General features: G+C 35.6%; 1 protein-coding gene across 1 annotated transcript in view; it reads right to left on the bottom strand.

Moving 5' to 3' along the window:
- LOC143257780 (metabotropic glycine receptor-like) overlaps positions 1–19,964 on the bottom strand; it is a 178,597-nt gene that overhangs the window by 114,804 nt on the left and 43,829 nt on the right. The window contains exons 3-4 of the mRNA XM_076516812.1: positions 4,788–4,896; positions 1,786–2,166 (exon numbers count right to left, since the gene is read on the bottom strand). Coding sequence (XP_076372927.1) covers positions 1,786–2,166; positions 4,788–4,896 — 490 coding nt within the window. The remainder of the gene's footprint in view (positions 1–1,785; positions 2,167–4,787; positions 4,897–19,964) is intronic.

Raw genomic sequence — 19,964 nt, 5'->3', positions numbered from 1 at the left:
ATATATAATGTAAACTGTTGTAAAAACCATACAATATATAATGTAAACTATTTTAAAAAACATACAATATATAATGTAAACTATTTTAAAAAACATACAATATATAATGTAAACTATTTTAAAAATATATACAATATATAATGTAAACTCTTGTAAAAACCACACAATATACAATGTTGGTTTGTTGTTCTGTTTACACGTTGCTTTGTGTGCTCAATTTTTCCACGTTTTTTGTTTGTTGAGTTTTACGCAAAGCTACTAGATCGACAAAAGGAAAGGCAGATAGTCAACAACAACCACCGCCAACTCTTCGGCTACTCTTTCCAACGAATAGTGGATCGATCGTTCCCTTTTAACGCCCTCTACAGTTGAAAGGGCGAGCATGTTTGATGAAGGAATTTCAACCCGTGATCCGCAAATTGCGAGTTGAGCTTTCCCTGACCCCCAGACCATGTCGGACCATTCGTTTTTTATTTTGTTTTTATTAATTCAAATTCTGTAATTTTGTTGAAAGACGAAATAATATATTTGTGATTGTTTTGTTTCAGTTAATTAATTTACTGTTGTTTTTTACATTTTCGGGTATGCTAAAATATGAGGTTTCTATAAAAAATTTTCAGTCTTTTCCATCAGTAAGAATTGTCCAATCAACATAATCCACTAAAGTTCTTTCATAACTGCTTTTCCCGCCAAATAATCTCAAACCAACGAATCCTGTACAATTTTTAAAATTAAATTCTTTAATTTTTGAATGACGATATCATTTCTCAGTGATATTGTATGTTTAGGTTGTACTATGATAAAATATTACATTTTTGTTTATATCATTAAGATTCATTTGATCAGTTCACTCCGATACCATAAATATTTAATAAAGAAGCTTCTGAACTGAAAAATTAATTTAAATATACAATAACAGAAGAGCTTGACATGGCTAGGTGGTTAAGGCACTCGATTCCTAATCTGAGGGTTGCGGGCTCGAATCCCCGTCACACCAATCATGCTTGCCCTTTCAGCCACGGGTTAACGTTACGGTCCATCCCACTATTCGTTGGTAAAAGAGTAACCCAAGAGTTGGCGGTTAGTGGTGATGACTAGCTAGCTGCCTTTCCTCTAGTCTTACACTGCTAAATTAGGGACGGCTAACGCAGATGGCACTCGTGTAGCTTTGTGCGAAACTCAAAGCAAACCAAATATGCCGCTTCTCCACCACGTGTGGGAGTTACAAAGTGATGGTCAACCGCACTATTTTCTGGTAAAATATCAGCCCAAAGTTTTTTCTTATATAAAGACTCATCGGACTACCTGCTGCGTTCACCGAAGGGAACCGAACCCCTTATTTTGGCGTTGTAAATCTGTAGACTTGCCGTTGTCCCAGCGAGGGTCCTCTCTAGTTTTTCACTACTAAATTAGGGACGGCTAATGCGGATAGTCCTTAAGTAGTTTTGTCTGAATTTTAAAAACAAACAAACCGTAAGGGCAACTGTTGCAGTGAGGAAGTTTCGAATTTAACTAAACTGTGGGTCGAAATATTTTAATTATTAAGAAATCAGAACTGTCTAGTGTGGAGGATTCTGCTAGGTTAGTTTTAAATTAACATTAGTACAAAGTTATAATTTTGCCTACCTGTAATGCGTTAGATTAGCTCACTAAAGGAACCTCAAATCTTCAATGTAAAACTGACACTATACAAATGTTAAGTCTTTTTTTTGGGGGGGTTAAGCTTTTGCGTTTTCAAATCATAATTTTAGTTTCATTCACTCTACAAATACAAAACGTATTTACCTTCGACTTCCGCAGCCTAAAAGCGACAATGAGAAGTACAAAGGTTATGGTTGAGCAGAAGCTTTGCAGTCCAAGAGCAATACTTCGTAACAACATGTTGTACTCTGCGAAACAAGAAGCGCCATCTACACAGGTTTCACAACCGGTTTGACACGGAAGACAACGGAAGCTGTCTGGGTAAACAAGATCACCTTCTTCTGGTGATGAACCATCTCGGACCCGACTTGTCACAAAAGCATTTTCCAGTTGGGAACCATTAAAATAGTTTTTTACGTGATTGTTAAAATATATTGGAAAATTTGATTTAGGGAAGTAATACCCTGCCTTGCAGTGACATCTGTAGGACCCTCTTCTGAAACCTCTGCCAGCAATGTGGACACACTGGAAAAAAAAAAGGATTCAAACAAAATTAATCGCGTGCTCTTACATCTCTTAAAAAATGTTCAGCTAACTTTTGACAGCAAAAACAGTAAATCTTCTTTGAAATAAGAAACTGTAACATTGTTATATATAAATGTTATATTTAACTTTCACACACACATTTATATACCATTTATAGAGCACCAGCACGGGAGTTTGAAATATTCTACCACGAAGAAAGGATATTTATTCCCTTTCAAATCTTCCAAAGTTTATCTTTTACTGGGTTTCTCAAAATAAATTGTGCAATGACATAATATCTAAAGACGTGGAAGTGAAAGTGTTAAAAGTGTGAAAAAAATGTAAACTTCGAGGTAGGGAAAAGTGTTTTTTATTCATATAAAACTTTAATGATGGACTTGCACCCCAGTGGCACAGCGATATGTCTGCTTACAAATAAAATATCGGACAACTGACAACAAGAAGAACATCCGGTCATCAGCATTCAACTACTTGTGCTGAGGGATTAACTGTCACTATAATGCTTCACTCACAGGTCAAAGTTCGTGGAATATTTGTGGTACCGTACTCTGCTCGTCAGTTAACAAATCTAGTACTGGACTACAGGACCAATTTTGATTTTTTTAGTTGAACTTATAGGTCATTTTATAATAGCTAAAAAAAACTTCCAATTTCTAAAAAGCTGGGAATGGCTTACTAGTAGATACTGTTACTAGGCGTTGGTCAGGAGGTCCAAGATTCGAGTTTGCAATATGTAGCTGAAAACTTTCAGCTCTGAACGCGTTATAAAAGTGACAATCGATCTTGTTCTTCGGTTGAGGACTAAAGTTTAGACAGAGGGTGCTATTAACTAGTTTCACTCCTTTTATTCAATGAACGTTATGACCGCTGGGCAGGCTGTTTAGCCGATGTGATGCATAGGGTATCGGTTCTGGTTGAAATTAAAATTCAATTTGTAAAATTAACTCTCCGGCGTTAATCGGTAGGGCACTTCCCTTAACGAAACAGAATACAGGTCAAAGGTGTAACCACTTTCACTAAAGTAACCTAACCATCTAGTTTTATTGAATTTCAACACTTGCCTTAACTAAACAGAGTGTAGAACAGAGATGTGACCACTTTCACTAAAAGATCTGACCATTTAGTTTTATTGAATTTCAACACTTTCCTTAACTACACAGAACGTAGAACAGAGATGTGGCAACTTTCACTAAAGTAACCTGACATTCTAGTTTTATTGAATTTCAACACTTGCCTTAACTAAACAGAACGTAGAACAGAGATGTGACCACTTTCACTAAAGTAACCTGACCATCTAGTTTTATTGAATTTCAACACTTGCCTTAACTAAACAGAACGTAGAACAGAGATGTGACCACTTTCACTAAAGTAACCTGACCATCTAGTTTTATTGAATTTCAACACTTTCCTTAACTAAACAGAACGTAAAAAAGCGATGTGACCACTTTCACTAAAGTAACCTGACCATCTAGTTATATTGAATTTCAACACTTGCCTAAACTACACAGAACATAGAACAGAGATGTGACCACTTTCACTAAAGTAACCTGACCATCTAATTTTATTGAATTTCAACACTTGACTAAACTACACAGAACGTAGAACAGAGATGTGACCACTTTCACTAAAAGACCTGACCATCTAGTTTTATTGAATTTCAACACTTTCCTTAACTAAACAGAACGTAGAACAGAGATGTGACCACTTTCACTAAAGTAACCTGACCATCTAGTTTTATTGAATTTCAACACTTGCCTAAACTACACAGAACGTAGAACAGAGATGTGACCACTTTCACTAAAGTAACCTGACCATCTAATTTTATTGAATTTCAACACTTTCTTTAACTAAACAGAGCGTAGAACAGAGATGTGACCACTTTCACTAAAGTAACCTAACCATCTAATTTTATTGAATTTCAACACTTGCCTAAACTACACAGAACGTAGAACAGAGATGTGACCACTTTCACTAAAGTAACCTGACCATCTAATTTTATTGAATTTCAACACTTTCTTTAACTAAACAGAGCGTAGAACAGAGATGTGACCACTTTCACTAAAGTAACCTAACCATCTAATTTTATTGAATTTCAACACTTGCCTAAACTACACAGAACGTAGAACAGAGATGTGACCACTTTCACTAAAGTAACCTGACCATCTAGTTTTATTGAATTTCAACACTTGCCTAAACTACACAGAACGTAGAACAGAGATGTGACCACTTTCAATAAAGTAACCTGACCATCTAATTTTATTGAATTTCAACACTTTCTTTAACTAAACAGAGCGTAGAACAGAGATGTGACCACTTTCACTAAAGTAACCTAACCATCTAATTTTATTGAATTTCAACACTTGCCTAAACTACACAGAACGTAGAACAGAGATGTGACCACTTTCACTAAAGTAACCTGACCATCTAATTTTATTGAATTTCAACACTTTCCTTAACTAAACAGAACGTAGAACAGAAATGTGACCACTTTCACTAAAGTAACCTGACCATCTAGTTTTATTTCAGTTGTGCTGACAAGAAGACACTGTCCGCTTGGATATCTAAAACAAAGAATGCTACCTGTCTTCTTTTTTTCTTACCTCTGTCGTTTCTTTGTCACACTTATGAGTTCCAGAAAACATACTCTCGTCCTCAGCACACTGGTTAATGTCTACATTTTTCAAGTTGATGCTTATCATAGCAACGCCTCTAGACAAACCAAAACAAATTACTTAATCAACTGGCATTTAGTTAATAATCATAAACATTCTAAATCACAAAAAATCATCAAAGTAAATAATATATTTATATATTTTGACCAAATTTGTTTCGGTCATTACAGTTTCAGCTTATTCTACTTCTATAACTACAACACAACCATGATAAATTACTTGATTAAATCCTGTGGTTTTTAATCTTATTCTACTTCTATAACTACAACACACCCATGATAAATTACTTGGTTAAATCCTATGGTATTTAATCTTATTCTACTTCTATAACTACAACATAACCATGATAAATTACTTGGTTAAATCCTGTGGTTTTTAATCTTATTTTACTTCTATAACTACAACACAACCATGATAAATTACTTAGTTAAATCCTGTGGTTTTTAATCTTATTCTACTTCTGTAACTACAACATAACCATGATAAATTACTTGGTTAAATCCTGTGGTTTTTAATCTTATTTTACTTCTATAACTACAACATAACTATGATAAATTACTTGGTTAAATACTGTGGTTTTTAATCTTATTTTACTTCTATAACTACAACATAACCATGATAAATTACTTGGTTAAATACTGTGGTTTTTATTCTTATTTTACTTCTATAACTACAACACAACCATGATAAATTACTTAGTTAAATCCTGTGGTTTTTAATCTTATTCTACTTCTGTAACTACAACATAACCATGATAAATTACTTGGTTAAATCCTGTGGTTTTTAATCTTATTTTACTTCTATAACTACAACACAACCATGATAAATTACTTGGTTAAATCCTGTGGTTTTTAATCTTATTCTACTTCTATAACTACAACACAACCATGATAAATTACTTGGTTAAATCCTGTGGTTTTTAATCTTATTCTACTTCTATAACTACAACACAACCATGATAAATTACTTGATTAAATCCTATGGTATTTAATCTTATTCTACTTCTGTAACTACAACACAACCATGATAAATTACTTGGTTAAATCCTGTGGTTTTTAATCTTATTCTACTTCTATAACTACAACACAACCATGATAAATTATTTGGTTAAATCCTGTGGTTTTTAATCTTATTCTACTTCTATAACTACAACACAACCATGATAAATTACTTAGTTAAATCCTGTGGTTTTTAATCTTATTCTATTTCTGTAACTACAACACAACCATGATAAATTACTTGATTAAATCCTATGGTATTTAATCTTATTCTACTTCTGTAACTACAACACAACCATGATAAATTACTTGGTTAAATCCTGTGGTTTTTAATCTTATTCTACTTCTATAACTACAACACAACCATGATAAATTACTTGGTTAAATCCTGTGGTTTTTAATCTTATTCTACTTCTATAGCTACAACACAACCATGATAAATTACTTGGTTAAATCCTGTGGTTTTTAATCTTATTCTACTTCTATAACTACAACACAACCATGATAAATTACTTGGTTAAATCCTGTGGTTTTTAATCTTATTCTACTTCTATAACTACAACACAACCATGATAAATTACTTGGTTAAATCCTGTGGTTTTTAATCTTATTCTACTTCTATAACTACAACATAACCATGATAAATTACTTGGTTAAATCCTGTGGTTTTTAATCTTATTCTATTTCTATAACTACAACATAATCCTGATTTAGGAACTGGCATGTTATAATCTTAACACGATTTTAAAACTTGTAGGTTTTATTTGCTCATGAAATAATTTCTGACGATTTATTAATAAACAATGACTGAAGGAAGTTTCCTCTAAATTGTGGTTTTCAAGAGTCCATAGTTATAAGGTTTTAAAGACTTTTGTCTTCTGTAGTTTTTAACCCTGACCAATGAATCGTTATGTGTTTAAATTAATTTCGTTTATTTGTTAAGCGAAAGGCAACACAATGGGCTATCTCTGCTGCGCCCATCTCGGCTACTGAAACACTGAATTTGGCGTTATAAACCCTTTGTACTTACCATTGAACCCTTTAGGAATGGATAAAAATCGATACCCTGACGCCATTTTAGTTTTATTCATCGGACTTTTTAAGTAGCTTACGTTTTAATGCTTTTGGAATTTTATATTCATATTTAGTTGTTTTATCGTCAAACAAAACACTGGGTAACATTTTCTTTGTCCAACGTTTGGAACAGGAGCCAGCATTATATTAATATTTAGTGTCTCACGTAAAACCCGTTTGCAAAAATATTTCTTAATTATAGCAAAATGGTCACTAACAAATTACTTTTGGTTTATATACTTAAGTTTGTTTTATAGAAAAGCCACATTGCGTTATCTGTTGTGTCCACCCTTGGAATATGGAACTCCGGATTTTTACGTTATAAATCCGTATACTTCCAGCTATCCTAGCGGAAGACAGATGCAAGTATTTTGTTGAAATAAGCTTTTTGTCGAAGAGGTAAGAAGATTGATACACTAGACAAGATTACAGAAAGTCACCATTGTAATGTACGTTGTTCTTCATTAGTTGCACGGCCGAGCGTAGTCCATTAATTAACGTGAAGGGCTGTATATTTGAGTCCTCCATTTAGGTTATGTTACCGAAAAGAATAAAAATGCACTTCGCATATTAGGGCTTTATATGCACTGTACACCACAATCCAATTTCACTGTTTGGTCACAGAGGAGTATTCCAAGAGTTGGCGGCGGGTGCTCTTGACGAGGTGCCTCTCCCTATTTTGTTGGTTCAAAATTAGGAAGGCTAGTGCAAACACCCCTTTTGTGGCTTTGAATGAATATGTAAGTAACTAAACCAACAGAGGTGTAGTAATGTGGAAAATATCTTTACTTTCTGATGTGTCATGAGTAACTTATGTTTGTTATTTGATAAATGAATATGTCGGATTAAATGTTTTTTTCTTTCATCTGAACCTGTTTAAAGTTTCACTACAAAATGTAACACACGTATGAAAAGGCATAGTTTAGTTTATGTAAATATTTATGTGGCTGTATTCTGTTTCTTCTTAAGCCGGGTGTGGCCTTGAGGTTAGCATGCTGGGTGGTAAATCTGAGGATTCATGGCTCGCATCCCGTTGCAACAAAATCACGCTTTTCACTTTGAGGCTGTGGCTGCGTTATAATAGAAATAATGGAGCCTATTATTCGACTGGTGGCGGGTGCTATTGAATAGCTGTCTTCTGATATATCAGTTCAAAATTTGGTAATGCCAACGTAGGATATCCCAAAGAATCAACCAACAGTTTCCTATGTATGAGAAAATACCCAGTTGTCGTCGTGTATGGACAGTTGATTACTTCACACGCTAGACTGAATTAAAATAAAGTTGTCTGGGGGCAATTCACGTCTAGCTGTTAACGTGGGACACTGTAAGCCTATGGATTTTTGGTTCATGTCCCGCCGTCGCAAAGAAACGTGCTTCGCACTTTGAACCGTACTAACGTGACAGCTAAATCCCACTGTTTGGTTAGTCTAGAGATGGTGGTAATGAGTGCTATTGTGTACCAATTCGAAACAAACAAAATTAAAAGATTAAGTCGTTATTGAAAATTATCAAAATTAAAAGATTAAGTCGTTATTGAAAATTATCAAAATTAAAAGATTAAGTCGTTATTGAAAATTATCTTGGAAAAGTACTCATCCACTACCAATAACACCACATTCTAATGAAAAACCAAATTATAAACAGTTTTTATGAATACTCTGTTGATCAACTTAACTCTGTTATGTGTGAAGGAGGTTGAATATCAGTAAAACCTGCAAATAAGTATAATATACAATTGTTTGGTTTGTTTAGAATTTCGCGCAAAGCTGCACGAGGGTTATCTGCGCTAGCCGTTCCTAATTTAGCAGTGTAAGACTAAAGGGAAGGCAACTAGTCATCACCACCCACCGCCAATTCTTGGGCTACTTTTTTACCAACGAATAGTGGTATTGACCGTCACATTATAACGCCCCCACGACTGATAAAGCGAGCATGTTTGGTGCGACGGGGATTCGAACCCGTGACCCTCAGATTACGAATCGAGTGCCTTAACCGCCGGGCCTGTATACAATTGAAATTTGTTGATTATATGCTGATTACAATCTTTAAATGAGTACTTGGTGAAAGCATTTTTAGCAGTAATTCCTGCTGTGAGGCTTTCTCAATAGGTCTCTACTGGCTTTACATGATAGTATGGTGTTAGTTTTGGCCATTCTTCCTGGTTAAAACTGCTTTCATTCTAACAACTTTGTTTGAGATCGTTTATGGATTACAATAATCAAGCCTCACTTTAAATTTTCTATCGCATACAAGCCAGGACTTCGGGACAATCCTAGGACATTCACTTTGTTCTTTTGAAACCGCTCCATTGTGGCTTTGGCCTTCTGCTTGGGGTGACTGTCCTGTTGAAATGTAAATATTTAGGTTGTTGTGTAACTCAGGTAGGATTTCTTCTAGGATTCACCCGACTTTGCACCATCGATCTTTCCAGTCCCAGCCAAAGGGAACCATTCTCATAACATGGTGTCGTTGCTACCATGGTATGGTATGATGTTGACTGGATGGTGTGATGTCTTAAGCTTGTGCTAGATGTAGCGCTTTGAATTTAGATCAGAAAAGCTAAGTTTGCCTCATCTGACCACAAAACCTTCTTCCACATATCTGCAGTATCATTTACATGTTTTGTTACAAATTCCATATGAAATTTAAGATTTTTCATTAATGGCTTCTTTATTGCCACTCATCTGCACAAGTCAGCTTTGTGTAGAGATATTGTTGATGTATGAACACTGACTACTAACATAGAAGTTTGCAGATATTTCAAAGTCACTATTGGTTGTCCTAACCAATTTTCTGTTTCACATCTGCTTAGATTGGAAGATTGTCCTGATCCAGGACATTCCACTTCTCAATGATGGACTTCACCGTACTCAAACGGATAATCAGCGGGATAAATAATCAAAGGGATACATTTACATGTAACCTTCTCCTGATCTGTGGTTCTCTACCACTTTATCCCCGACTTGTTTAGAAAGATCCTTGATCTTCATAATTGGTTAGTCATATCACTGTGTGAGTTATGGCCTTAAGAGATAGGTTTACTCTGAAGTCAAGTTAAACCACCATGATTACAAACGGATAAAAACCATTACAATGACTTTGTATCTTGACATCAGAACTGATTTATGGATAAAATACTCATGCCATTGACAATATCCTAATTTTCATTGAAAATCTAACCTACTTACAAACTAAAAGCGTTTTTTTCAGCTTTCTCAGTTTTAAATAAGTTCTTTAGATTCTAAATATAAAGTCTCGTTTGAAACTTTCCTGACTCCAAGCTCAGAAGGCTACCAAATGTGGAAACTCTGTAGGAGGTCAATATGTATGCAAGGCGCTGTAATTCAGAGTTTAATTTACCTGGAACCAGTTCTTACTTCATTATACATGTTGCTGATTACAGAATCAACTGAGAGACATAGAACATAGTGATCACATTATACCAATATAATTTTCCTGACGTATTGCTCATACAGATAACAAATGGTAATAACTACGACATACATAGTGTGGTTGAGATACTATTATTAAACATTATTATAATTTAGAAAATCCCTTAGGAATTGAATAAAATGTAGTATTTAATTATAATAGGCTTAATACTAATGTGTTATGACAAGTATAATTAATTTCAAGCGAATTTCGCCAGCTCAGAAAAGGCATTTACACCATAACAATATAATATAATAGTGTAGAACAGTAATTAGTTAGCTATTTGCATCACTCATTTAAGTGTTATAAATCACACAAGGTGGCCGGTCAGCTTTATGAGCCCTGATATTCAATACATTTTCCCCACTTTAAGTCTGTAGGAAGCCAATTAATATAAAGAGCTTAAAATACAACAGAAACGTTCTCGTTCATCGCACGTGATTCCTCTGAAACTGAATATGTTTAAATTCCTCTTTTCTTTTTGGCAAATTAAATTGTTTCTTTTCAAAATTATTTTACAAGACCACAGAGGTTTTGTTTTAGGTTACTTGTTTAAAATAAATCGAACAGTATGTGAAAACGTTTCTGTGTTTCCTGTGGAAAATGATAAACCTTTCAAGGTTATTAGCTCGTTCCGTAGACGAGGTGCAATCGGCTTACAGTGGTAAGCAGTAAGGTTGTTTGCAATAGAATACATGTTCAGGGCATAGTGATTACATAAATGTGACAAACAGTTGTTTGTTTTTTGTTTTGAATTTCGTTAACCAGGGTTATCTGTGCTAGCTATCCATAATTTAGCAGTGTAAGACTAGGATGAGTAGGATAGTTTGGTGTTTTATAGCACAAAGCAACTCGACTATCTGCGTCAAACCTCCGGTAAAAAGTTAAAATTAAAGTAAAATTATTAAAATTCATAAAAATGAATCAAGGTAAAAACAAACTTTAATTTTTGAATTAAAAACATAAATAACATTAAATACAATTTTTATATATACAGCATTGAGAGAAAAAATACAGTAATAATAGTTGTAGAGGGCTTTCTATAGCAGACTTTTAATTATTATAACTTGCCAGGATGACTAACGGGTAGTTCAAACATAAGCGTTAGTCACCTGAAGTTGGTCTTTCCAGTCCTGGTTCCGAGTTATGTGACGTTACGGCAATTTTCTGATTTCATATCGAACTAGTTGTAATTCAAAATGGAATAATAAACAGGTCTAATTTGTGAAGCAAAAAATTAAATAGTGTTGGAAAGGTCAATGGCCTTTAAAAAACTAAAAACGTTTGTAAAGTGGACAATGTCACCATCGCCGATGACACTGTCCATCGTTAAGGGTAAACCTTAGAACAAAACTTGTCTAACATGGTGCTGTCGTTGAGAATCGTAACGACGACAAGACAATAAAATGTGACTTATTGTGACCTGAGTGTCACACATTGGTGCATCAATCCAAGACAAAATAGATGAGTTTAAACACCAATGTGTAGTCTAATAAGAAAACTTCCTCTTTCCGATTCTTATGGAAACAAGACGCTCAAATCCAATTAATGGTTTCATTTGGAAAAGCTTGTTTTCACGTTGCTCACTCCAAGTGGACTCCATAGAACATCGATTTGCTCCCCAAGAGGTGAAAGAAAGGACACGGAGGATGTTCAGTGCCCTTGTACATTTGACCCTAGCTGCTCGATGTGTGGTATAAAGGTCAGCTTACGGTCAAAGATAAGCCCCAAGTACTTTGTTTCAGAGACCACAGACAGCACAGCTTCACTGATACGGAACTCAGGATCAGGATGAATACACTGTTGGCAGCAAATGCGCATGCAAACGGTTTTACAGAGAGATAAACTATAGCAGTGTGCTGAAGTCCACTTCAGTGAACGTTTGAGGGCAGTCTGTATCTGCCGCTCAATATACCTCATATTTGACGACTGACACGAGATGTGGAAGTCGTCAACAAAGAGAGTGTTTGCTAGTGTATGGGTTGTTGTCCACTGATGCTATTAATCTTTATAATGAAAAGTGTGACACTCAAGACACAACCCTTATGGACTCCAAGTTCCTGTGAGAAAGTGTCGAACCCACACGGACCTGAAATGACCGAATCATTACAAAATGTTTAATGTTTTGCCATGCAACCCATTTGATTGGAATGTCTCACAAGATACCATACCTCCACATTGTATCATAAGCTTTCTTAAGGTCGAAAAATACAAAACCAAGATGTTGTCGTTTGAGCAAAGCTTTCGTGATTGATGTTTCAAGTCGAATCAGGTGGTCCATGGTGAAGTGCTGTCTTCAGAACCCATACTGAGTGGGTGAGAAGAGGTGGTTTGATTTGAGGAACCAAAGCAAACGAGCATTAACCATCCTCTCTAAGATCTTACAGAGACAGCTCGTCAAAGCAATTAAACGGCAGTTTAAAGGAATGTTGGAATCCTGCCCAGGTTTAGGAAAAGGGAGTACAATAGCATGGCGCCAAGCATCGGAAAAAACATTTTCCTGCCAGATCCGGTTAAAAATAATCAGAAGAATAGCAAGAGAGGCAGGAGATAGATGGCGCATCGTCTCGTAATGAATATCATCAGGTCAGGCTGATGTACTGCCAGACTGATGAAGAGCAAGCTTACGTTCCACCAGTGAAAGGAGGTGATTACAGTTATAGAGACCATCAGTCTGAAAGGAAAGAAGCAATCGTTCTGCCCGTGTTTTGATAGCTAAAAAGGTGAGGATGAAGCTGAAGTGCTAGATGCACGAGCAAAGCTTTCGCCGAGAGTATTGGTAATACTCTGGGTATCAGCAACTTTCTGGCCATTAGAGAAGATGGCTAAAATAGAGAGCAGAAGGATACTGGTCACTAACCTTTCGAATTTTGTCCCATATAATTTTGTAACTGGTGGTAGAAGAAATGTTAGAGGTATATTTAATTCAAGATTTTTTCTGGCTTTGACCTCTGACCTGCTGAGCATGTGCAGGCCTGCTGAAATGCAATGCGGTTTAAATGTGTGGGATATCTACAAAATGTATACCGAGCACATTTCTGAGGTTTTCTTGTTATGTGGCAGGCAGGATTCCACCAAGAACGAGGATACGGTGGGAAACGTGTCGAGGTTTTATGAATACACTGAGTAGCTGCCTGGACAATACAGTCAGTTACTGCTGCCAGACAGTCATCTATCGATGGTTTATACCTGATCGCAGGATCTAGTTCTGAGAGAGTGGTGAAAGAAGGCCAGTTAGCTTGGTCCAACTTCCAACAAGGCACGCGTATCGAATGGCATCGACCACAGCCAGTCTCTCTCAAAATGACAGGAAAATGATCACTGCCCTGTGAATTACCGTCGACTCCCAAAGAAAAGTAAGGCAGAAGTGAAGGGGAGTAGATAGAAAGTTCTATAGCAGTAAAAGACTGACAAGGTGCATGAAAATCAGTATAAGAACCAGTATTGAAGAGATACAGGTTGTGATCCAAGAGTATATGCTCTATGGAACAACACCTCCCATCAATATCAACACCATCCCAGAGGGGATTATGCCCATTAAAATCCCCCAAAAGTAAAAACAGGAATGGTAACTGCTCAATGAGGATATCAAGGTCTGACTGATTATGGATCCCATCAGGAGGCAGGTAGAGAGAATAAATAGTGATTGTATGACCCAAGGAAACACGGATGGCTACAGCCTCCAAGGGTGTAGCAAGTGACAATGACAGGGTGGTCCACCCCACCATGCACCCGTCCATCACATGACTTGTCATTTCTATACAAATAAAATTACCGAAGGGTGATTGTATCAGTAGGTTTCAGAAATGTTCCTTGTAAGGAGAGGCACACTGGATGGTAAGAATCAATCAAATTCTTAATGTTATCTAAACTTGATCGAAAACTTTGACAGTTCCACTGGATCAGAGTGACCACTGTTATTTATGTGAAGGAGAACGTGGCGGAGAGATCTCCTGTTTGCCACCACGTTCTTTTTTCTTTATTGGACGAAGATCTATCAACCTCCATGGATCCTGCCCTATATTGGGTAGGCAGGCCTCTGTCTGTGGACAAAGATTTCAATGACTGAGGGCGTGAACGAATGGTCAATTTTTTTCAGAGCTGCAGAAGAAGATGGACCCGAGAAAACATTTGAACCTGAAGGAAGTGAAACTGGGCAGACACTGGAAGAGGTCGTAGGGACAGAGATGGAAGACATAGAAAACATTTGAACCTGAAGGAAGTGAAACTGGGCAGACACTGGAAGAGGTCGTAGAGACAGAGATGGAAGACATAGAAAACATTTGAACCTGAAGGAAATGAAACTGGGCAGACACTGGAAGAGGTCGTAGGGACAGAGATGGAAGACATAGATGCATCAACTTTTTTTATTATGAAAGGCACAAGATTCTTAAGATGTTTTTCAAACGACTTTGTTGGAGGCATGGAAAGATCTGTCTGCACTTCCACTGTGGTAGTGGAATGGAGTGCAGCAGCATACGTCCGAGATAGAGTTTGGGACAATAACTTCCAAGCCTCTGAATAGGTGATATTATTAACAGTCTTTAAGAGTTGCAACTCTTTCTGTTCTACCCATTTAGGGCAAGAAATAGAGTAAAAGGGGTGTGGGCCACTACAGTGTGGTTCCAGGTTGCACTTGTAAGCGTTGTAGCCTTTACCACCACAACGAGCACATATCAAAGAACCACAACATGATGTTTTTGAGTGACCAAACTGTTGACACTGGAAACATCTGAGAGGATTAGGAATGTAAGACCTTGCAGTTCAGATAACCTGAATCGACTGTGGCAGGAGGAAGAGATGATGTAAACGTTGGTATCAGAAGATTGGTAATGTCCATAGTTCCGTCTTTACGGGTGAAGATTAGGCATTCCGTCGAGGATTTCCGACTGGGGAATGTTCTTTAAATCCCTCTCAACTATAACTCCTATGGAAAAATTCAAAGTCGCATGTGGAGTACTCAATGGGAAACCCAATGGCTTTTGATTTCAAGAAGAGTTTGATATGTTGTGGTGAAGATGTTTCCACCAAAATGTATCCAGAGCAAAACTTCTTTACTGACTTTGGGGAGCCAGCAAGTCCCTCTAATCCTTTCTTAATGAAAAATTGAGGCATCTACCCTAAGGATTTCTCAGATAAGGAGTTGAGAATCAGAAGTTGAGGTGTAGAATCAGGGTGTAATATTGACTGTACAACAGAGTCGTCCATACGTGGTCGTTTTCCAATGATCTGTTGTTTTTCAATTCATTCATTTTTATTTATTTTGCTAGAAAGAGAGGTATCCATAACAAAGAAGCTACAATTCGGTGCCCACTGACCCCACCCACCATGGAGCTCTACGAGGGGACGCAGTACAGTGCCAAACAAGGACACTGCAGCAACGCCAGGGTTCGTGAGCATTATACCCAAATCCCAGCATCAGATACAATGTCCACAATATCTGTTGAGAATATCCCACACTGGTACTTGGTTGACCCTAGCCCAAATGGACCAGCCGACTGATCGTAGAGGAGCCACCCCAAGGCCGCCCGTCTACAGGAATTCAAGGCCAAAGTGGTTTGTCAGGGTTGGACCTTTCAACCATCAGGATCCTCTTCTCCCCTTCACGGGTCATCACGCGCGGCAAACACGTGGATGGATGTTTAGATCCCAGAGAAGGTAAACTAAAAGAACAGAACCTTGCCTATGAGGTCCCTTCAAAACGTCAAAACGTATAGGAATCCACACCGAGGGGCTGTAAGACTAGAGAGAAGGGAGATAATCATCACTGTCAACTCTTTTACCAACGAATAGTGGAATTGATCGTCACATTATAACGCCCCAACGACTAAAAGGACAAGTATGTTTGGTGTGACGGGGATTCAAATCCGCGACCCTGAAATTACGAGTCGAGTGCCATAACCACGTCGCCATGTCGGGCCACCACACAATTCTACAAACAAAGCGCGAATAATATCCAATATGTTGTTATTTTTCGCGAGTCAAATATTAGTTAGCAAAAACGTCTCATTTTCTAAACTGACTTGTGACCACAAGAAGTAAAACTTCTCCAGCGATATTAGGCTATACATGTAAGTATTAGGTCACCTAATAATGGGTTATAAGTATCTTTTCATCTCCAGCCGACGCCCTAGTTACTTGGAGAAAAACATCGACTATCTGATTGGGTAAATGTCATATTTTAACAAGAGTATTGTTATCTGTGATCAAGGGACAATGGAAGTAGCAGGAGCTACAAAGAAGAGAGCATTTTGCTTATTAACTTAGCGTAAGAATTCCCACGTGATCACGTACAGTCAAGTATCATTAGCTCCAGTTCTGAATGTATCGCTCATTTTTACAACATGTTTTAAGAAACAAATCTCCCAAAACAGCAATATCCAAAGATATATATATATATATAAGATAAAAACTGAAGTTGACAAAAATAATAAAGATATATTTTAATGTTTCACTCAGACAGACACATTAATACTTTATATTCATTATTCATTACCCTCACCCAAACAGGTATATTATTAAGGTATTTTCATTACAAGCTGATTGTTCTCTCTTACCACAAGACATATTATTATCTTATTTTCATTAGTAAATCATTGTTCTCTCTCATCAAAACACATATTATTACCTTATTTTAATTAGAAAAGCATTGTTCTCTCTCATCAGAACACATATTATTATCTTATTTTTATTAGAAAGGCATTGTTCTCTCTCACCAGAACACACATTATTACCTTATTTTTAATGGAAAGGCATTGTTCTCTCTCACCACAAGACATATTGTTACCTTATTTTCATCAGTAAATCATTGTTCTCTCTCATCAGAACATATTATTACCTTATTTTCATTAGAATTCTTTGCTCTCTCTCACCACAAGACATATTATTACCTTATTTTCATTAGTAAATCATTGTTCTCTCTCACAACAAGACATATTATTACCTTATTTTCATTGGAATTATTTGCTCTCTCTCACCACAAGACTTATTATTACCTTACTTTCATTAGAAAGTCGTTGTTCTCTGTTATCACAAGACATATTATTACCTTACTTTCATTAGAAATTCGTTGTTTTCTGTTATCACAAGACATATTATTACCTTACTTTCATTAGAAAGTCGTTGTTCTCTGTTATCACAAGACATATTATTACCTTACTTTCATTAGAAAGTCGTTGTTCTCTGTTATCACAAGACATATTATTACCTTACTTTCATTAGAAATTCGTTGTTTTCTGTTATCACAAGACATATTATTACCTTACTTTCATTAGAAAGTCGTTGTTCTCTGTTATCACAAGACATATTATTACCTTACTTTCATTAGAAAGTCGTTGTTCTCTGTTAACACAAGACATATTATTACCTTACTTTCATTAGAAAGTCGTTGTTCTCTGTTATCACAAGACATATTATTACCTTACTTTCATTATAAAGTCGTTGTTTTCTGTTATCACAAGACATATTATTACCTTACTTTCATTAGAAAGTCGTTGTTCTCTGTTATCACAAGACATATTATTACCTTACTTTCATTAGAAAGTCGTTGTTCTCTGTTAACACAAGACATATTATTACCTTACTTTCATTAGAAAGTCGTTGTTCTCTGTTATCACAAGACATATTATTACCTTACTTTCATTAGAAAGTCGTTGTTTTCTGTTATCACAAGACATATTATTACCTTACTTTCATTAGAAAGTCGTTGTTCTCTGTTAACACAAGACATATTATTACCTTACTTTCATTATAAAGTCGTTGTTTTCTGTTATCACAAGACATATTATTACCTTACTTTCATTATAAAGTCGTTGTTTTCTGTTATCACAAGACATATTATTACCTTACTTTCATTATAAAGTCGTTGTTTTCTGTTATCACAAGACATATTATTACCTTACTTTCATTAGAAAGTCGTTGTTCTCTGTTAACACAAGACATATTATTACCTTACTTTCATTAGAAAGTCGTTGTTTTCTGTTATCACAAGACATATTATTACCTTACTTTCATTAGAAAGTCGTTGTTCTCTGTTAACACAAGACATATTATTACCTTACTTTCATTATAAAGTCGTTGTTTTCTGTTATCACAAGACATATTATTACCTTACTTTCATTAGAAATTCGTTGTTTTCTGTTATCACAAGACATATTATTACCTTACTTTTATTAGAAAGTCGTTGTTCTCTGTTATCACAAGACATATTATTACCTTACTTTCATTAGAAAGTCGTTGTTCTCTGTTAACACAAGACATATTATTACCTTACTTTCATTAGAAAGTCGTTGTTCTCTGTTATCACAAGACATATTATTACCTTACTTTCATTAGAAAGTCGTTGTTTTCTGTTATCACAAGACATATTATTACCTTACTTTCATTAGAAAGTCGTTGTTCTCTGTTAACACAAGACATATTATTACCTTACTTTCATTATAAAGTCGTTGTTTTCTGTTATCACAAGACATATTATTACCTTACTTTCATTATAAAGTCGTTGTTTTCTGTTATCACAAGACATATTATTACCTTACTTTCATTAGAAAGTCGTTGTTTTCTGTTATCACAAGACATATTATTACCTTACTTTCATTAGAAAGTCGTTGTTTTCTGTTAACACAAGACATATTATTACCTTACTTTCATTATAAAGTCGTTGTTTTCTGTTATCACAAGACATATTATTACCTTACTTTCATTAGAAAGTCGTTGTTTTCTGTTATCACAAGACATATTATTACCTTACTTTCATTAGAAAGTCGTTGTTCTCTGTTAACACAAGACATATTATTACCTTACTTTCATTATAAAGTCGTTGTTTTCTGTTATCACAAGACATATTATTACCTTACTTTCATTATAAAGTCGTTGTTTTCTGTTATCACAAGACATATTATTACCTTACTTTCATTATAAAGTCGTTGTTTTCTGTTATCACAAGACATATTATTACCTTTTCATTAGAAAGTCGTTGTTCTCTGTTAACACAAGACATATTATTACCTTACTTTCATTAGAAAGTCGTTGTTTTCTGTTATCACAAGACATATTATTACCTTACTTTCATTAGAAAGTCGTTGTTCTCTGTTATCACAAGACATATTATTACCTCAGTTTATCTTTAAAATATCTCTTTTAGAAAATCTCTTTCTAACGCAATTCCTCCTACCTTTACGTTAAATGTTTAGTAAATCACTAGCAGTAGTAGAATATATGTCTAATGCCATCTTCCCACCAGAGAAAACTGTATAATTAATTGTTAGTACATTTATTCAATTGTTACATAAAAACGGATGTAAGAAAAATATTTTTTCTCTTCCATTTAGTTTCCGAAGAGTGCTGTCGTTGTACAAAGAACATCAAACTTTCTTATGTTTTCTTTCAACTATGATGTTTGGGTCAGACATAACTGGTCAAATGTCCAAAAACGGCAATAAAAGTGACAGTAAAACAAGGAACGTGATAAATCCTTTGTTTGTAATCCATGTATGTTCCGTATAAAAAGACACAGAAGTGTAATTTGTGAAGTAGCATTCCTCTGTGATTCAGATAAAGAGGTTTGTTTACTTACAATATCATGGAGAACTTTCTGCGA

The sequence above is a fragment of the Tachypleus tridentatus genome, chromosome 7 (genome assembly GCF_004210375.1).
Source record: "Tachypleus tridentatus isolate NWPU-2018 chromosome 7, ASM421037v1, whole genome shotgun sequence".
NCBI classification, from domain to species: domain Eukaryota; kingdom Metazoa; phylum Arthropoda; class Merostomata; order Xiphosura; family Limulidae; genus Tachypleus; species Tachypleus tridentatus.
Note: the sequence above shows the minus strand (reverse complement) of the source record. Positions and strands in the feature narration are given on the sequence as shown.